The 19,262-nt window shown below is 49.9% G+C and overlaps 1 protein-coding gene across 1 annotated transcript in view; it reads right to left on the bottom strand.

Annotated features, from left to right (window-relative positions):
• ACLY (ATP citrate lyase) overlaps nt 1-18,851 on the bottom strand; it is a 34,989-nt gene extending 16,138 nt beyond the window's left edge. Inside the window, exons 1-10 of the mRNA XM_017880228.1 lie at nt 18,807-18,851; nt 18,500-18,641; nt 15,412-15,566; nt 14,544-14,634; nt 13,416-13,445; nt 9,857-9,998; nt 9,111-9,279; nt 4,592-4,696; nt 2,482-2,678; nt 601-682 (exon numbers count right to left, since the gene is read on the bottom strand). Of these exons, the coding sequence (XP_017735717.1) occupies nt 601-682; nt 2,482-2,678; nt 4,592-4,696; nt 9,111-9,279; nt 9,857-9,998; nt 13,416-13,445; nt 14,544-14,634; nt 15,412-15,566; nt 18,500-18,641; nt 18,807-18,851 (1,158 nt within the window). The remainder of the gene's footprint in view (nt 1-600; nt 683-2,481; nt 2,679-4,591; nt 4,697-9,110; nt 9,280-9,856; nt 9,999-13,415; nt 13,446-14,543; nt 14,635-15,411; nt 15,567-18,499; nt 18,642-18,806) is intronic.
• Between the last annotated feature and the right edge of the window lie 411 nt (nt 18,852-19,262).

The raw sequence follows: 19,262 nt of genomic DNA, 5'->3' as shown, positions 1-19,262 counted from the left end.
AAGCGTTTTGTTTTGTTTTTTTTTCCCCAGAGTCTTGCTCTGCCTCCCAGGCTGGAGGGCAGTGGCGTGATCTCTGTTCACTGCAACCTCTACCTCCTGGGTTCAAGTGATTCTCCCACCTCAGCCTCCCGAGTGGCTGGGATTACAAGTGCCTGGTTAATTTTTATATTTTTAGTAGAGATGGGTTTTCACCACGTAGGCCAGGATGGTCTAGAATTCCTGATCACGTGACCCACCTGTCTCACCCTCCCAAAGTGCTGGAAGGATTACAGGTGTGAGCCACCATACCTGGGCAAAAAAATGCACTTTTTACTCCAGCTTTTCACTGCCCACCAGGTAGAGACCACGGCCAGCCAGAGCGGAGCTTCTCTCTTACTGGCGCTAAAGTCTGGGACACTGGGAGGTAAGAACTCCTTTCTCTGAAACATAAATGGCAGTACTAATAGTGACAACCTCGAGGCCCCAGCATCTAGAGGGTGGGATTACCAGGGACTGTCCCTTTAAGTTACATGTAACCAAAATGTTTAAATTTTTTGAAAACTGAGATCATGCATTACAGTTTTAAAATCATATATATATATATTTTTTGAAGTAACTCACCTCTCCAAGAACAACAATCATTTTGACTCCTGGAGTGTCCTGATAGCGTAACACATGATCCATGAATGTGGAGCCTGGATACCTGTTGAGAGCAGGGAGTATCAGGATACAGGATCAGGAGAAGGCATGGGAAAGTGTGTACAGGGTTAGGAAGCACACTTGTACTGGGAACACTGGATTTTGGGGGGGTGTGGATGGCTGGTAAGGGTCCAGAGATGCCCCAGTAAGAATGGGGTAGGAGGGAGAAGGTAGCAAATGGAGCAGAAGGGAAGAAAGAGGAGGGAAGGAGTTGGAGCTATCTAACTTGCAAAGGAAAAGACTGGGCACAAAATAAGCCCAGAGAGGTTCACTCAGTAGTAAGAGATGACGGAGAAAGCACACCCTGGTGCAGTTGTTTTAAAATATATCCACAAATTCCGGCCAGGGGCAGTGGCTCACGCCTGTAATTCCAGCACTTTGGGAGGCCCAGGAGGGTAGATCACATGAGGTCAGGAGTTCCAGACCAGCCTGGCCAACATGGTGAAACCCCGTCTCTACTAAAAACACAAAAATCAACCAGGTGTGGTGGTGAGCACTTGTATAGTCCCAGCTACTCGGGAGGCTGAGGCGGGAGGATCGCTTGAATTTTTTGATCGTCTAAAAAAAAAAAAATCTAAGAACACACACATACTTTCTTTCTTTCTGAGATGAAGTCTTGCTCTTTCACCCAGGCTTGAGTGCAGTGGTGCAATCTTGGTGCACTGCAACCTCCGCCTCCCGGGTTCAAGCAATCCTCCTGCCTCAGCCTCCAGAGTAGCTGGCACTACTGGCACATGCCACCACATCTGGCTACCTTTTTTTTGGTAGAGATGGGGGTCTCACTGTGCTGCCTCAGCTGGTCTCGAATTTCTGGGCTGAAACAATCCTCCTACCTAAGCCTCCCAAAGTGCTGGGATGACAGGCATAAGCCACTGTTCTAGGCCTCTTCATGTCTTTTGATATGATCATTATAAATCTAAGAAGACAATCTAAACAAGCAGCATTTCCTAGACTTATTCCCGGAGCCTTTGGTCAGGCAGTACCCAAGGACTGGGGATTCCCAGGCCACACCCCTAAAGACCTTGGTGAGAGTTCTTCCTCACCCAGGCATCCTGTCGGAAATCATGTGGTAGAGCCAGGCAGACAGACAAGGTGACTCTATCTCAACAGCGTTTGGTTTCTAAGCCCGACAGCAGTAGTAACAGTAGGAATAATAAACAATAATGGCTAACATTTATTATGGACTTACTAAGTGCCAGATGTTACTCTAAGATATAATACTCTATTCATGACCTACTGATCAGGGTTCCCACTAACAAAAATAATGAGGATACCAGTATTAACTACCATAAAAACTCACTGAGCACCTACTGAGAGCAGGCCCTGGCTCAGACACTTCCATGTATTACACCTCATTTATTCCTCCAGTGACCCCATGAGGTGGGGGTATTATTTACCCATTTGATGGAGGTCTAGGGAGGTTAAGTAACCGGCTCCCAGGATGGCCCCTGCCACCCACCCCCTACTAAAGAGGGAAAATGGGATTTGAACCTCTTCAATCCAATTTCAGAACTGGTCCTCCTAACCACTGCACTCTGCTGCCTCCCTGTGGCCAATCACAACAAACAAAATTATCCCCAAAGCCCAGTCTCCTCTCCTGCACATTGCCCTGTTCTGTGCTTTCCGATTTCATGCTCTGTCAGTCCTGAGACAAGAGCAGTGATGCCCCCATTGTTTAGACTTCAGCAGCATTCCTGTGGGCCTGGAACTCAGGGGCAGCAAGCAGCCTGCAGGACACAGCGTCACCTCCTAGCCTGCCGCTCTCAATGTGGGAAGCCCCTCCTTGGCTTCCCAAGTGATTACCTGTCCCCACCAATGGCCACACCCTCATAGACGCCATCTGTGGTCCGAGAGATGATATTGTTGAGCTCGTTGGACATGCCTCCAGAACGTGAGACATAGGCCACGCTGCCTGGGCGGTACAATTTGGAGGCCAAGATGTTGTCCAGCATCCCACCCGTGTTCCCAATCTTAAAGCACCCAGGCTTGATGCCTCCAACCTGTGGGGGCAGAAACCACAATCAGGGAGGAAGATGACTTCTAGATTCACCACAAAGAATCACAAAGCCCCTGCATTACTGCCCAGCCCTCTCTGGCCAGGCTGGGGAGAGAATGACGAAGAGGAATCACACTTGCCCATTGGGTTTCCTGCTTAGGAAAGTCTCCTCTCTCTCAAGAGACATTATACAGAACAAAAGACAGCCTTATTTGTAAAACATGGCTCACTAATTCAGGTTAAGATACGTATACTCAGCCCGGCACAGTGGCTCAGGCCTGTAATCTCAGCTCTTTGGAAATAAATACTAGCTTCAACTTTTTACTACAGTAAGAAGTAAAAATAAGCCAGGTGTAGAGGAACACTTCTGTAATCCCAGCTACTCAGGAGGCTGAGGCAGGGAGACTGCTCAAGCTTAAGAGTTCAGGGCTGCTGAAGTGTGCTATAACTGCACCTGTGAAAAGCCACTGCACTCCAGCAACACAGTGAGACCCTGCTTCTTAAAAAAACAAACAAAACATAATTCAAAGAATAATTTCAGCCAGGCATGGTGGCTCACTCCTGCAATTCCAACACTTTTGGAGGCTGAAGGGGGCAGATTACCTGAGGTTGGGAGTTTGAGACCAGCCTGGCTAACATGGTGAAACCCTGTCTCTACTAAAAATACAAAAATTAGCCAGGCATGGTAGTTCACACCTGTAGTCCCAGCTCCTCAGGAGGCTGAGGCAGGAGAATTTCTTGAACCAAGGAGGCAGAGGCTGTAGTGAGCCAAGATTGTGCCACTGCACTCCAGCCTAGGTAACAGAGCAAGACTCCAGCTCAAAGGAAAAACAAACAAATAAACAACAACAACAAAAAACAAAGGCCAAGCACGGTGGCTCACGCCTGTAACTCCAGGACTTCGGGAGGCAGAGGTGGGTGGGGTGGATCATTTGAGGTCAGGAGTTCGAGACCAGCCTGGCCAATATAGTGAAACCCCGCCTCTACTAAAAATACAAAAATTAGCTGGCCATGGTGGCAGCCGCCTGTAGTCCCAGCTACTCGGGAGGCTGAGGTAGGGGAATTGTTTGAACCCAGGAGGTGGAAGTTGCAGTGAGCCAAGATTGCACCACTGCACTCTAGCCTGGGCAACAGAGTGAGACTCTGTCCCCGCTACCCCCCAAAAAATAATAATTTTTTCTTATATGAAGACTTTGGGCTACCAGGCAGTTTATTCTTTGCTTTAGCAAAGACTATGCTATGGTTGTATGAAGGTAGACAAATACTAAAAAATTACGCATTAGCTCCTTGAAACCATAAAGGTGATATGGACTAGGGAGAGAGTCCTTTAAAAAAATAACTGCCCAGGAGGCAGAGGATGCAGTGAGCTAAGATCATGCCACTGCACTCCAGCCTGGGCAACAGAATGAGACTCCATCTCAAAAAACAAAAAACAAAAAACAAAAAAAACAAAACAAAACAAAATCTAAAAATGGGCCAGGCACGTTGGCCCACACCTGTAATTCCAGCACTTTGGGAGGCTGAGGTGGGTGGATCACCCGACGTCAGGAGTTTGAGACCAGCCTGACCAATACAGTGAAACCCCGTCTCTACTAAAAACACAAAAATTAGCTGGGTATGGTGGCGGGTGCCTGTAATCCCAGCTACTTGGGAGGCTGAGGCAGGAGAATCACTTGAACCCGGAAGCGGAGGCTGCAGTGAGCCAAGATCACGCCATTGCACTCCAGCCTAGGCGTTGCAGTGAGACTCTGTCTCAAAAAAAAAAGCTAAAAATGGACAGAATGATTTTCAACAAATACTTCCGGAACCTTCTCAACCTAGGAGGGAGATAGAGGAGTCAAAAAGTAAACTTCCTAAGGGCACTGAACTTCATAAGATAGCATCGAACGTAAAAGGCTTTCTGGACAGGAAGCTCACAGTGGCAGGTCCGATGATGGTCACTCCCTTCTGGTCCGCCTTCTTGATCAGCTTTCTTGTGAGGGCCTCAGGGATGCCTTCGGCTATGATGGCGATGGTCCGGATCTAGAGGATGACAAGAGTCCCTTCCCGTTAACTTTCTGCCTCAGAAAGGGCAACAAGACAGCACCGTTCAAGGGCCCACCTCCCATTCCCCATGTTCCCTTCCAGGGTCCAAGAATATAACAATATGCATGTCAGTCGGGCGCGGTGGCTCATGTTTGTAATCCCAGCACGTTGGGAGACCGAGGAGGGTGGATCTTCTAAGGTCAGGAATTCAAGACCAGCCTGGCCAACATGGCAAAACCCCGTCTCTACTAAAAATACAAAAATTAGCTGGGCATGGTGGTGTGTGCCTGTAATCCCAACTACTAGGGAGGCTGAGGCAGGAGAATTGCTTGAGCCCGGGAGGTGGAGGTTGCAGTGAGCTGAGATGGCACCACTGCACTCCAGCCTGGGCAACAGAGAGAGACTCCATCTCAAAAACAAAAACAAAACAAAACAAAAAAACAAAACCAATATGCATCTCATTTTTCCCACAGGCCTCTGCTCCTGATCACTCTAATCATCTCCTGAAAACACAGGTGGTGGATAGCCGAAACTGATCTCCACTAGCTAACACCGTAGTGGATCCACCCAACAGAGGCAGATATTTCAGAATCCCTGCTACAGTCATAGCAGCTACGTTCATTCTCACCCAAAAGCTCACACCCTCCTGTTGTCCACCTGTTCCTGTGCCTGCTCATAAAGCAGCTATCTAAGGCTTTTCTCCATGGTACCCTCCGAGTCTTGTCACCATCCCCATAGGACAGGGTCAGCGTTTAAGAGAAATGAGCTGCTTCTACACTCAGCCCAGAGACGGGGTGGGAGGGGCATGGGACAGATCCAGGAATCATCTCTCTTTGGCTCTAAACCAGGGCCAGCAAACTTCTATAAAGGGTCAAGATAGTATTGTAGGGGCCAGGTGGAGTGGCTCATGCCTGTAATCCCAGCACTTTGGGAGTCTAAGGCAGGTGGATTCCTTGAGCCCAACAGTTCAAGGCCAGCCTGGGCAACACGGGGAGACCCATTAGCTGGGCATAGTGGTGCATGCCTGTAATCCCAGCTACTCAGGAGGCTGAGGGAGCAGAATCGCTTGAACCTGGGAGGTGGAGGTTGTGGTGAGCCGAGATCGCACCACTGCACTCCAGCCTGGGCAACGAGAGCAAAATTCCATCTCAAAAAACAAACAGAAAACAACCCTAAAACTAGGTGATGTGCTAGGTTTTGCCTTGGGCTGCAATTTGCCAACCTCTGCCCTAGACCAAATAAGTAGCAGCCGGGCACGGTGGCTCACGCCTGTAATCCCAACACTTTGGGAGGCCCAGGCGGGTGGATCACCTGAGGTCTGGAGTTTGAAACCAGCCTGACCAAAAAGGTGAAACCCCATCTCTATTGAAAATACAAAAATTAGCCAGGCATGGTGGCAGGCGCCTGTAGTATCAGCTACTTGGGAGGCTGAGACAGGAGAACTGCTTGAACCCGGGAGGTGGAGGTTGCAGTGAACCGAGATCACCCCACTGTACTCACTCTAACTTGGGTGACGGAGAGAGACTCCATTTCAACAAATGTGTTTTCTTTTTCACTTCCTCTAGATATCAAAACAATTTTATGTTCTTCGGTCATAAACTCAAGCCAGTCTGGGATCAGGTGATAATTTTCAACAAAATAATCAATATCCTAATTTTATTTTATTTTTTTTTGAGATGGAGTCTCACTCTTGTTGCCCAGGCTGGAGTACAATAGGACAACCTTGGCTCACTGCAACTTCCACCTCCCAGATTCAAGTCATTCTCCTGCCTCAGTGTCCCAAGTAGCTGGCACTACAGGTGCCCGCCACCATACCTGGCTATTTTTTTTATTTTTAGTAGAGACGGTGGCTAGGCTGGTCTCGAACTCCTGACCTCAAATGATCCACCCACCTTGGCCTCCCTAAGTCCTGGGATTCCAGGTGTGAGCCACCGTACCCAGCCTCAAACCTGCACCTTCTGATGCAGTAGTTCAACTTCTAGAAATTTATGCTTAGGGAATAATTAAGGATATAGGCAAATGTTAATCTGAGATTGCCCATCACAAGATTTGCAAAAGCAAAAGTGATGCTGCTAGTAAATGCTTATTGATGTGGAAAGAGCAACTGAAGAAAGCAGATTATAGGAGTGGCATACAGTATTATTCCCTTTGCTCAAATCTAGAAAAAGGTGTAGATAAGGACATACTCTCATAGCAGCAGTCATGTTTTTCTGAAATGGGACCTCAAGTGTTTATTTTCAACAAAACAATATTTATCAGTATTCTGAAACTGTTCTATAATAAATACATAATATTTTTATCATGAAATGTTGGAGTCTCTCTGGGCCTCCTCTGGCTTAGGAAGCTGACTGATTAAAAAAAAATTAATTAAAATAGGCTGGGTACAGTGGCTCACTCCTGTAATCCCAGCACTTTGGGAGGCCAAGGTGAGTGGATCACTTGAGGCCAGGAATTCGAGACCAGTTTGGCCAACATGGTGAAACTCCATCTTTAAAAAAAAAAAAAAAAAAAAAAAAAAGCCAGGTGTAGTGGCATGTGTACTTGTAATCCCAGCTACTCGGGAGGCTGAGGCACGAGAATCACTCGAGCCTGGGAGGCGGAGGCTGTGTGACAGAGTGAGGCCCTGTCTCAAAAAATAAATAAATAAAATAAAGTGCTTTAATCCTGATTTGTTTTTGCTTTTGTTTTTTTGTTTTTGAGACAGGATCTGGATCTTGCTCTGCTGCCCAGGCTGGAGTGCAAGGGCATGATCACAGCATGCTGCAGCCTCAACCTCCTGAGCTCAAGCGATCCTCCTACCTTAGCCTCCCTAGCAGCTGGGACTAGTGAGTGCCACCATGCCTGGCTAATCCTTTTTAAGTAGAGACAAGGTCTTGCTGTGTTGTTCAAGTTGGTCTTGAACGCCTAGCCTCAAACAATCCCCCCACCACTGCCTTCCAACAAACACAAGCCATGGCATCCACCCGGTTTTCAAGCCAGTTATGGATAGCACAGAGAGGATATAGTGGGGGTGGGGTGGAGCCTGAGCCGCCTCATTTATTTATTTAACATTTATTTAACATTTATTTATTTATTTATTTATTTAGAGTCTCACTCTGTTGCCTAGGCTGAAGTGCAGTGGTGTAATCACAACTCACTGTAGCCTTGACCTCCCGGGCTCAGGTGATCATCCTGCCTCAGCCAGCACATGCCACCATGTCCAGCTAATTTTTTTTTTTTTTTGTAGGGACAGGGTCTTGCTTTACTGGCCTCCCGGGCTCAAGCAGTCTTCTTGCCTTGACCTCCCAAAGTGCTGGAATAACAGGCACAAGCCACCATGCTCAGGGTATATTTTATTTTACTTTATTGAATGTTTTTAAAGACAGGGTCTTGCTCTGCCACTCAGCCTGGAGTGCCATGGAATGATCATAGGTAACTGCAGTATTGAACTCCCGGGTGATAAACCGATCCTCCTACCTCAGCCTCCTGAGTAGCTAAGACTAACAGGTGTGAGTCACCATGCCTGGCTGGACTAATTTTTAAACTTTTTGTAGAGAACGGGTTTCGCTTTATTGCTTAGGCTGGTCTTGAGCTCTTGGCTTCAGGCAATCTTCCTGCCTCTGCCTGCCTCATGCCTGTAAGTCCTAGGATTACAGGCATGAGCCACTGTCCCAGGCCTGAGCAGCCTCTTTGTAAGCCCAGGTAAGCAGCCTCTGCCCAGACTGACCTGCCCTGGGTCACTATTCTGACTTCTGAAGATCACGTGTCTCCAACCATTTCTACCCAAACCACTGGCTACTCCCAAATTCCCAGCCCTTTGTCCCAGGCAGCAGTGACAGGACATCATACAGCAGCCGTTCCTGCTTCCCCACCCTCTGCCCCCGAGAGTCCAGTGATCTACCTACGCATAGTTCATGGTCCCCACCCCCACCTCCCAGAGCCCACCCAGTGATCTACCTGCGCGAGTTCATGGATCCCCATCCCGCACTCCCTAGAGGCCCACCAGTGATCTACCCTGTGAACAGTTCATTGTCCCCAAACCTAGCCCCAGAGCCCAGTGATCTACCTGTGGCATAGTTCATGTCCCACCCCCTGCAGCCCACCCCAGTGATCTACCTGTGCATAGTCATGTCTCGCACCCCCCACAGTCCAGTGACTACCTCACATAGTTTCCACTGTCCCAACCTAAGAGCCCAGTGATCTACCTGCGCATGAGTTCATGTCCCCACCCCCCTCCACGCCCCCAGAGCCCCCAATGATCTACTGGCACATAGTCCATGGTCCCCGACCCCCCACCCCCAGAGCCCCAGTGATCTACCTGCACATAGTTCATGGTCCCCAACCCCCGCCCCCCAGAGCCTACCCAGTGATCTACCTATGCATAGTTCATGGTCTTCACCCCCCACCCCCCAGAGCCCACCCAGTGATCTACCTGCGCATAGTTCATGGTCTCCATGGTGCTGTCATAGGCAGAGCGGAGAGAGGCAAAGTTGATAAGCACATCTACTTCTGGGTGCTTCCTCATGGCGTCAGCCATGTTCTTGAAGACAGGGATCAGGATCTCCTTGTGCCCCCAGTAAAACTTCTGCTTGTGGTCCCCACTGTGAGAAAGTAAAAGAATTAGGACATCCTCAACCTGTCAGGACTGGGGATGGGGAAGCTGAGGGGAGGAATTTCACCTAGAAGGCAGAAAAGGCATTGGTCTCTGCCCTCAAAGAATTTTCATCTAAGGGACAAAGGAATACTGACTGCCCCTGTCTCTAGGATGGGCAAAGCCTTCCCCAGCAAAGGGAATGAGCTTGCTGACTCCCCAAGCCCTGCCTTTTTTTTTTTTTTTTTGAGACAGGGTCTTGCTCTGTCACCCAGGCTGGAGCGGCAGTAGCATAATCAGAGTTCACTGCAACCTCAACCTCCAAGGCTCAGGCAATCCTCCTGCCTCAGCCTCCCAAGTAGCTGGGACTACAGGTGCACACCACCACACCCGGCTAATTTTTAAATTATCTCTAGAGATAGGGGTCTCCCTATGTTGCCAAGGGCTGGTCTCAAACTCCTGGGCTCAAGCAATTCTCCCACTTCAACCTCCCAAAGTGCTAGGATTACAGGCATGAGCCACTGTGCCCAGCCCCAAGCTTTGTCTTAGCAGAGGAAGGAGATACTTCCCACCATGGGGTAACTCACGTGAAAGGGTAGACCATGGCAGCCACTGAGGGCTCATCTCGGGAGCAGACATAGTCAAAGTCCAGCATGCCTTGCACGGCCCGGGTCTGCATGCCCCACACAATGGCCTTGGTGTGGCGGCTGAAGAGGGTGGTGCTCTTTCCTGGTGGGCAAAGACACAGAGAGTGCACCCAGAACACATACCCCCCGGAGACCTGCAGGGGCCAGGGCTGCCTGCCAGACCCCTCCACGCCCCATGTCCACAGGGTGATGCCTCATCACAACCGTAAAGGAATGTCAAGAGGACAGAATTCTGAGATCTTGGGGAGGAGGTGCCTCGATTTTTCTGGATGAAGGTGGCAGGAAGAGCAAATCAAGCTAAGAGGGCCTGCCTATCTGGTAAGTAGCTCTGCAAAGTACAGAGAAAGAAGGGCCCACAGTCAAAAATGCCCAGGAGAATTCCTACAGGACCTGCTTCATCTCCCAGGCAAGGTGTGTCATCAGGTTATATGCAAATGAGGTCCTGACAAATTATTTTTAAAGTAATTGGAAAAAAATGTTTAGCTCTCCCAATTTCGGTGGGCTCAGGACTTACAAATGATGTCCCAACAATGCTTACCACCCTGTAAATCTGGACATAAAACCAGCTCCAGTTAGGGTTTGAATCAGCATTAATTCTAGGTCAGTGTAGGTCCAATGAAGAGGTTTGCTGCAGCCGGGGCTGAGGACACAGCAGCCTTATCACTAACTGAGGTTCCTGCCAGGGCTCTGCACAAGGCAGGAGCAGCAAGCTAGTTACACAGGGCCAGCGCCCTCAATCTGCCTTCCTGTTTTTCCTGTCCTTCTCCCTTCTACCAGGTGGCTCTTTCCTGCTCAGGACAGTGCTCTTGGACAGACCCTCCAGTGGGCACTTAAGAGGTAAGGCGCAGGCCAGGTGCAGTGGCTCACGCCTGTAATTTCAGCACTTTGGGAGGCTGAGACCGGTAGATCACTTGAGCTCCAGAGTTCAAGACCAGCCTGGCCAACATGGTGAAACCCTGTCTGTAATAAAAATACAAAAATTAGCTGGATGTAGTGGTGGGCGCCTGTAATCCCAGGCTGAGGCAGGGAGAATCGCTTGAACCCGGAAGGCAGAGGTTGCCGCGAGCTGAGATCGCGCCACTGCACTCCAGCCCGGGACTCCATCTCAAAAAAAAAAAAAAAATTTGTGTGGTGGCATGTGCCTGTAATCCCAGCTTCTTGGGAAACCAACACACAATCACTTGAACCAAGCAGGCGGAGGTTGCAGTGAGCCAAGATTGCACCACTGCACTCCAACTTGGGCCACAGAGTGAGCCCTGTCTCAAAAAAACAAAACAAAACAAAACAAAAGGTAAGGGAACAAAAGGAGCTGGCAGAAATACAGTTCTCTAGATGGGCCTAGTGGTGCATGCTTGAGTCCTAGCTACTTAGGAGACTGAGGTGGGAGGATCACTTGAGCCCAGGAATTCGAAACCAGCCTCTGCAGCATAGTAAGACCCCACCTCAAAAACAAAACAAAACAAAACAAAAAAACCTTCCATGATGTGATTATTACGCATTGTACACCTGTACCAAAATATCTCATGCACCCCTAGTATGTACTCACAAAAATTTTAAAAAGAAGATTTCAATGCAAGTATATTTAACAACAAAAAAAAGTGCAGTCCTTAGCCTAAAGGGAAAGGACTTTTACCACACTTCAGGCAGCTGACCTTCCCCTCTGGGTCCCTGCAAGTCCTAGAGGAGGAAAGCAGCCCTCAGGGAGTTTCTGAGCTCCCCTAGGGAGAATGATGCATCTAGCCCAGTGGCATCTGGTATTAATTAACCTACTGTACTAGAGCAGGCTTGGCTAACCAAGTTCATGGTCTCATTAAATCCCTGTACAGGCCTGCCTCCCATCACAGCCTTAAGCTTCTCATGGCAGAAGTTTCCTGATGCTGCAAATATGTGGCATTTACTGTCACCTAGACCCACCTGGGTTCTGCTGAGACATGAGATCACAGAACAAGGGAAGCCACCTAATCCAGTTCCCCCACTTCCCAGTCCCAGGAAACTGAAGCCCAGAGATGCCAAATGACTGAGGTCCGAGGTCATCCAGCATCAGAGCCAGGATTACATAATCACTTAAAATGCAGCTCAACTGTGAAAGTGAGGAGGGAGAATACAAGCGTGAGTTCATGACCCGCCATCCTCAGGGGAAGCCTGCATCATGTCACCCCCGACAGGTGATGCACGTGCACATGCTTCTGATCTATCTACTCTGCCAGCTACAGAAATCAAGACAAAGCCTGGAATCTACAAACCTACCAGCATCTCCAGCAGGAAATGGCGGAGGTGAAGTGGCCCTTCCTCAAGCTCAGAGAAACCAAAGCTGAAGGGTGTATCCTCAGCTTACCAGCAGCAGAGAGGCCCGAGAGAACCTCTGCGCTGGGGGCTATGCCCCCTACACCAGGCCTCCTCTGGCCTCACTGAGGGGAGGGCTCGCTCAGCCATCATCTGCTCTCCCTCCCTGACGCACCCTCCTTTTATTTCTCACACTCCAGAAAGGAACAAGGATAACCCCCCTCCTCATAACCTTCCTCCCCTTCAGAGCACAGAGAGTTCCTGGAGAACCAGGGCCGGTCCCTGTTCTTTCCACACTGGGCTAACTCTGCTCTTAACTTTTTCCAGAGACAAAAACATCAGGATTAAAGCCAGGTGGCCAGAGGGCTGCATTCCGGGCCTTTCCAGCTGGTTATCAACCCTGCCAATTACTCCTCCCCCATCCCTTAGCAAGGGGACAACAAAAGACTTCCCTGCCTCCACGGCTGTGAATGTCAAAGTTAAATGGAAGCTCTGATGCTATGAACTAATTAATCCACTCAGCTAGGCCAGTGGGTGAATGCACATGCACAGAAGTGTCCACTATAAAATGTGACCTCATACGCCAGACAATGCTCATACCCCTTCCAATGACCCAGTCTCTAGATGCACACCCTTCTGCGCTTCTGTCTACCTCCTTCTCCACCTCTCTTGTTCCTCCACAACCCCCAGAAAAAGATAAACTGGTCCCTGGAGCTTGAGGATGAAGCTGGCAGTGGTGAAGCTGAGGCAGGAAAGGTGAGAAAATGACATCAGGAGATGTAAATGAGAAGCAGGGGTGACTTGTGGCTCCCCTTCTGCACCCAGCAGCGACAGACACCCACGGCTGTCTGCCACTCCCCATTCAGTTGGATGGCTCCCTCCTTCCCAGGCGACACTCTCTCCTTGACACCACTCCACTCTCCAGGGCTGTGGGTCTGGCTCTTGCTCCTTCCAAAGTCTCTACCCCCTCCCAAGTCTGGAGCCAGAAACAGCCACACAGTGAGGAGAGCGCTGAGTGGGGCGTGTACTGAGCAGAGATAGGAGGGGAGGAAGAGCGAAGACTTAGGACTTGGGGTCAGGCCACACCAAGGCAGGGACAGAAAATAGACCAGACGACACTGCAACCCACCAGGGGAGGGGAAACAGAGCACACGGTAAAACTGTCACCCGCTAACAAAGCCACACGCGGAGTGGGGGCAGGGTGGGGGCATCCTACCTTGCAGGGATCTTGGACTTGGGACTGAATCTGTCAAAGAAAATGACCAAGGCAACTGAGTGATCCACTGATGGCTGGAGGCTTTGGAGGGAGAGGGTGGGAACAGGGAAGGGTCCCATGGACAAGCCTTTCAGGGTTAAAGCCCTCACCATCCCTCTCCTGTTCTGCAATGGACAGCGGAGTAAGGCCAGCAGAAGAGGTGACAGCACTGATAAGCAGAATGGAAGCAAGAAAGAGCAAAGACCAAAGGGGCAGAGAGTGGGTAGGAGGAGGACGAAGGCTGGGCAGGTGTGCTCAACACCAGCGCCTCCCCCAGGCCCTCTGCAGGGACAGCTGGATGACTTGAACTCTGGGTTCTCCAGCTGGCGCGGTCCCACCCTCTTAATGCCAACCCCTTTTTGTCTCCACGAAACACTATGAGATGATTGGCCAGCATGGGGTTGACCTGTGCTGTGGACAAAGATGCTGATTTGGGACAGTGTCACTATTTCCCAAAATGCCGTAAGCAAAGTGTGTCCCAGGAAGAGGCTGCACAGGTGTACCAGCCCAGGGGTAACTAACACCACTTATGTAGAGCTGGCTGCAAGGGCTGGCCGGCAGGAATCACATCTACATGGAGAGAAAAATCAGTTGAAATACGGATGGGCTGACAGGCGAGGGTTTTTCTTGCTGGGGATTCAGAGGAGGGAATGTCTGTTAGGGCCCTAAGATGGTGGGGGTGGGCTGGGAACTGCTGTTGTAGGAGCTGGCTCTGTCATCCTGGGGTCCCGGCGTCTGCCCTCCACTTGGGAGAAGAGTCTCAGAGAATTTCCACTTCCTGGAATTTCTGTAACCCTATCTCCTCCACAGCCTCCCTGCCCAGTTCACATCCCCATAAGAAGAACAGGGGTAGAAGAGAATAGGGGGAATGGAGGTGACCAGGCACAGCGTGGGTCCTCCGCCTCAGGAGTGCCCAGAGGGGAGGTTCAAGTCATACCATCCTCGCGTCCCAGGCACACTCCCATTGCAAAACCCAAACCACTTTTCATCCACCTCTGCCAGCCCAGGGGGGAAAGGGAAAGGGGAGAGAGATACAGAGGGTACCGAAAGGTCACTCCCTGGAACATGCCTGAAGCCTCAGGGAGTTACCTTGTGGCATGGCAGGCTTGGCCTTCTTTGCAGGCGCCACCTCATCGGCCCTGGACTCAGAAAAAGATGCTGTCCTGCTGGGGGCTGGCGTCTGGGGTGAGACAAGGAGAGTAAGAGGTAAGAGTCACAGCTGGGAAAAAAGCCACTGGTCCTCAAAGGCCCCAAAGAAAACTAATAAAAATTATGCATGGCAATGCTCTTTATAAGCTGCTTCCAAAAGTACTAACAATCCTCTAAGATATGAATTAATATTATCCCACGTTACAGATGAGCAAACTGAGGCCCTGAGTGGACAAAATACTGGCTAAGGTTGCTCTCTCAGCAAAAAGTAAGAGAGTAACAATTTTTAAGTTTTTCTTTTCTTTTTCAGATTAATTCTCGCTCTGTTGCCCAGAGCTGGAGTGCAATGGCGCCATCACAGCTCACTGCAACCTCTGCCTCCCGGGTTCAAGCGATTCTCAGGCCTGAGCCTCCCGAGTAACTGGGATTACAGACATGTACCACCATATCCGGCTAATTTTTGTATTTTTAGTAGAGACGCGGTTTCACCATGTTGGCCAGGCTGGTCTCGAACTCTTGACCTTAGGTGATCCGCCAGTCTCGGCCTCCCAAAGTGCTGGGATTACAGGCGTAAGCCACCATGCCCGGCCACAATTTGAACTTGGTTCCAATTTTAAAATCCTTGGTCCTTCCATTATACTACTTTGATCAGGGCAGGAAAAAAATTGGCAGAGATCCAGAAACCAACCATGTACTAACTCCTGCTGTATTTCCTCTATGCCCCCAGGGAACAGAGGAGGAGGACTGTATTCTAGTGGAAAAGATGAGATGGTTCCTTCCCATAAGGTTGGGGGAGGCTGGCACCTACCGATGTGCTCCCGCTGGCATTGAGGAGGAAGTTTGCAGTGTGGGCCGCCGTGGGTGGCTGGTTGGGGATGGGCCGGTGGCCCAGGGCCATGCCTACAATGGCCGTCATGTGAGTCTCTGTGCCAAAGACATGGATGGGGATCCCAGTGGTCTTCCCTGTAAGGGAAGGAAAAAAACATCCATAATTCAAGTCTGCAGATAAGAGCCCAAGTCCATGTGATCCTGCAAAGGCCCTTTTAGAGCCATGATCAGTGTTTGGCGCATTTAGTGCAAGACCAATATCCAGGGCAAATCAGCTGTCATAATTCACCACCAGACAAAGCTTTCTAAAGGCCACTTCCTGATAACAAGAGCAAGAAACAGGCCAGGTGCAGTGGCTCACGCCTGTAATCCCAGCACTTTGGGAGGCCGAGGCTGGCAGATCACTTGAGGTCAGGAGTTTGAGACCACCTGGGCCAACGTGGTGAAACCCTGTCTCTACCAAAAACACAAAAAATTAGCCAAGTGTGGTGGCGTGCGCCTGTAATCTCAGCTACTCGGAGGCTCAGGCAGGAGGATCCCTTGAAACTAGCAGGCAGAGGTTGCAAAGCAAGCTGAGATCGCACCACTGCACTCCAGCCTGGGCGACAGTGCGAGACTTTTGTCTCCAAAAAAAAAAAGACACAAAAACAAGAAATATATTTACTGGCAAGATAGCAAGATTCAAGTAACCAAATTATCAGAGCCTGTATTCCTCCTGCTCAGGTCCCAGCTCTCCAGCTTTCCTTAGCCTTCATCACATGCATCCACCAGTGCTTGGTCTCTGTTCCTAAACACCCTGAGACCGTTCCCCCAGGGCTCTGGCCCTGCTCCTCCCTCTGCATGGAACTCTCCATGGAGCTTCCCCTGGCTGCTCTCTGGTCTCCCAGCTCAACCCAAGCACCGTCTCCTGAAAAAGGCCCCCTCTGACCTTGATGGTCACTCTCTCCCATGCCACACTCCCCTCTTCCTTATATAGACAGACCCCTAGCATCTTCTCCTACTGTTTATTTGTGGAATGTTCTAATTTTAAGAGCATGATTTGGTAACTTCACTGTGCTGTCCCCACGCCTGCCCCACTGCACATAGCAGGTCCTCAGCTTTGAACCAGCTCTATGAAAAATAAAACAAAAGGCTCACACCTGTAATTCCAACACTTTAGGAGGCCTAGGCGGCTGGATCGCTTGAGTCCAAGAGTTCGAGACCAGCCTGGGCAACAGGGCAAAAGTTCGTCTACAAAAAAATCAGCCAGGCGTGTGCTAATTTTTTGTACAAAAATTGTATTTATTGTGGTGTGCATCTGTAGTCCTAGCTACTCAGGAGGTTGAGGTGGGAGGATCCCTTGAGTCTGGGAGGCAGAGGTTGCAGTAAGCTGTGATCACACCACTACCCTCTAGCCTGGGTGACAGAGTGAGACCCTGTCTCCAGAAAAAAAAAAAAATGCCTGTAATCCCAGCACTTTGGGAGGCCAAGGCAGGTGGATCACGAGGTCAAGAGATTGAGACCATCCTGGCTAACACAGTGAAACCCGGTCTCTACTAAAAAAAAAAAAAAAAAAAAAAAAATTAGATGGGCGTGGTGGCAGGTGCCTGTAGTCCCAGCTACTTGGGAGGCTGAGGCAGGAGAATGGCGTGGACCCGGGAGGCGGAGCTTGCAGTGAGCAGAGATCATGCCACTGGACTCCAGCCTGGGCGACAGAGTGAAACTCTGTCTCATAAAAAAAAAAAAAAAAAAAAAAAGAGAGAGAGAGAAAAAGAAAAAAAAAATTAACCCTATTCAATTCAAACCTAAGTCAAATTGTGTCACTTGGCTGGGTGTAGTGGCTCACATCTATAATCCTAGCACTTTGGGAGGCAAAGCCAGGAGGATCACTTGAGACCACGAGTTTGAGATCAACTTGGGCAACACAGTGAGACACTATCTCACAACAAATTTTTTTTTTTTAATTAGCCAGGCGTGGTGGTGCGCACCCGTGGTCCCCAATACTTGGGAGGTTGAGGTGGGAGGATCACTTGAGCCCACAAGGTCGAGGCTGCAATAAGCTATGATGGTACCACTGCACTCCAGCCTGGGTGACAAAGCAAGGCACTGTCTCAAAATAATAACAACAATAATAAATATGTGGTTCCTCTGCTTAAATACCTCTTGTGCCTACTATCTCACAGTGATGGCCAAGTCCTCCTGTGACCTGTAGTGTCTCACTGCCACTCTATCAGCCCCAGCCCCTTACCACTGCAGGTATTGGAATTTGTCCTTCCCTCTCCAAGAGTCACCATGGTGCTGCTCCCTCATTCTAGGTCTTTGCTCAAATGTCAGTTTTCCTTTCTTTTCTTTCTTTCTTTTTTTTTTGATACAGGGTCTCACTCTGTCACCCAGGCTGAAGCATAGTGGCATGATGATGGCTCACTGCAGCCTCAACCTCCCAGGTTCAGGTGATCCTCCCACCTCAGTCTCCCAAGTAGCTGGGACTACAGGTATGTCACCATAATCAGCTAATTTTTGTATTTTTTTTTTGTAGAGGCGGGGTCTTGCCATGTTGCCCAGACTGGTCTTGAACTCCTGAGCTCAAGCGATCCTCCCGCTTCGGCCTCCCAAAGTATGTGAGCCACCATGCCCAGCCTTGATCAAGTTTGATCAAGCATTTTCTGATCTCCCTATTGAAGGTTGCCCTGGCCCCTCCCACACGCATTCTCCCTTTCCCTGCTTTGTTTTCCTTCCTGGCACTCGGCACCCCCTGACATCACAGTTTGCGTCCTCTGTTCCATGAAGGCTTGCTGTCTGTCCATTTGTGGCTGTAACCCTCATCACCAGCACAAAGCCCAGCACAGAGCGAGTGGTCTTTAATAAATATCTGTTAAGTGTAGAGCTGAATGAAAATGCTTTCCTGACCACACCAAAGTTTAGGACAGCACTCTGTGTTGGGACAGGGAATGGAAACCCAAACTGCACACCCAGGAAGGGGAGTGGAGAGAGAGTGAAAGAGCCCAAGACGGATGCTCAGGAATCAGGAATCCCAAAGAGGAAGGTCACCCACACTCAGGGCGAGGGGGACAGAAAGGTCCCCATCTTACCGACTTCTCCCATCACCCGTAAACCCTCCTGATAGTTGGGGCCACCTCTTCGGACAAAGACTGTTACTTCGTGCTCCTTCAGGGGGCCCTGGTAATCTCGAATTGCTCTCACGATGCCCTGGAAGCCCAAAGGGACATGTGACTAAAAACAAGGCAGCCACAACTCAATGATTTATAACCAGAATAAACAAATGTACCAGGTGTATGTGACAAGGGCTGCTCCCCAGGAAGCATGGGACTACGCACAAACAGCCACGGCCTGGGATATGATCACTCAGAATGTTGCTGAGGTGGGAACGTGGGGTACCCGGGATTGACACCCCTTAATGTCACGGAGGCTCCAGGCTTCCATTGTCAGCAAGGCCTTGCTGGTCTCTCTTTTGTTCCGTCTACAGTCATTACTGCCTCCTACTACATTTTTTTTGGTGGGGATATCTATGTTGGGCTCTATGCAAGGGTTCTCAGAGGTACTAAGACATAGTCAATGTCCTACAAAAGCTTCTTGGCCGGGCGCGGTGGCTCAAGCCTGTAATCCCAGCACTTTGGGAGGCCGAGACGGGCAAATCACAAGGTCAGGAGATCGAGACCATCCTGGATAACACGGTGAAACCCCGTCTCTACTAAAGAATACAAAAAACTAGCCGGGGAGGTGGCGGGCGCCTGTAGTCCCAGCTACTCGGGAGGCTGAGGCAGGAGAATGGCGTAAACCTGGGAGGCGGAGCTTGCAGTGAGCTGAGATCCGGCCACTGCACTCCAGCTCGGG

This window comes from Rhinopithecus bieti, unplaced genomic scaffold (genome assembly GCF_001698545.2).
Source record: "Rhinopithecus bieti isolate Rb0 unplaced genomic scaffold, ASM169854v2 scaffold_11744, whole genome shotgun sequence".
Lineage (NCBI taxonomy): Eukaryota > Metazoa > Chordata > Mammalia > Primates > Cercopithecidae > Rhinopithecus > Rhinopithecus bieti.
Note: the sequence above shows the minus strand (reverse complement) of the source record. Positions and strands in the feature narration are given on the sequence as shown.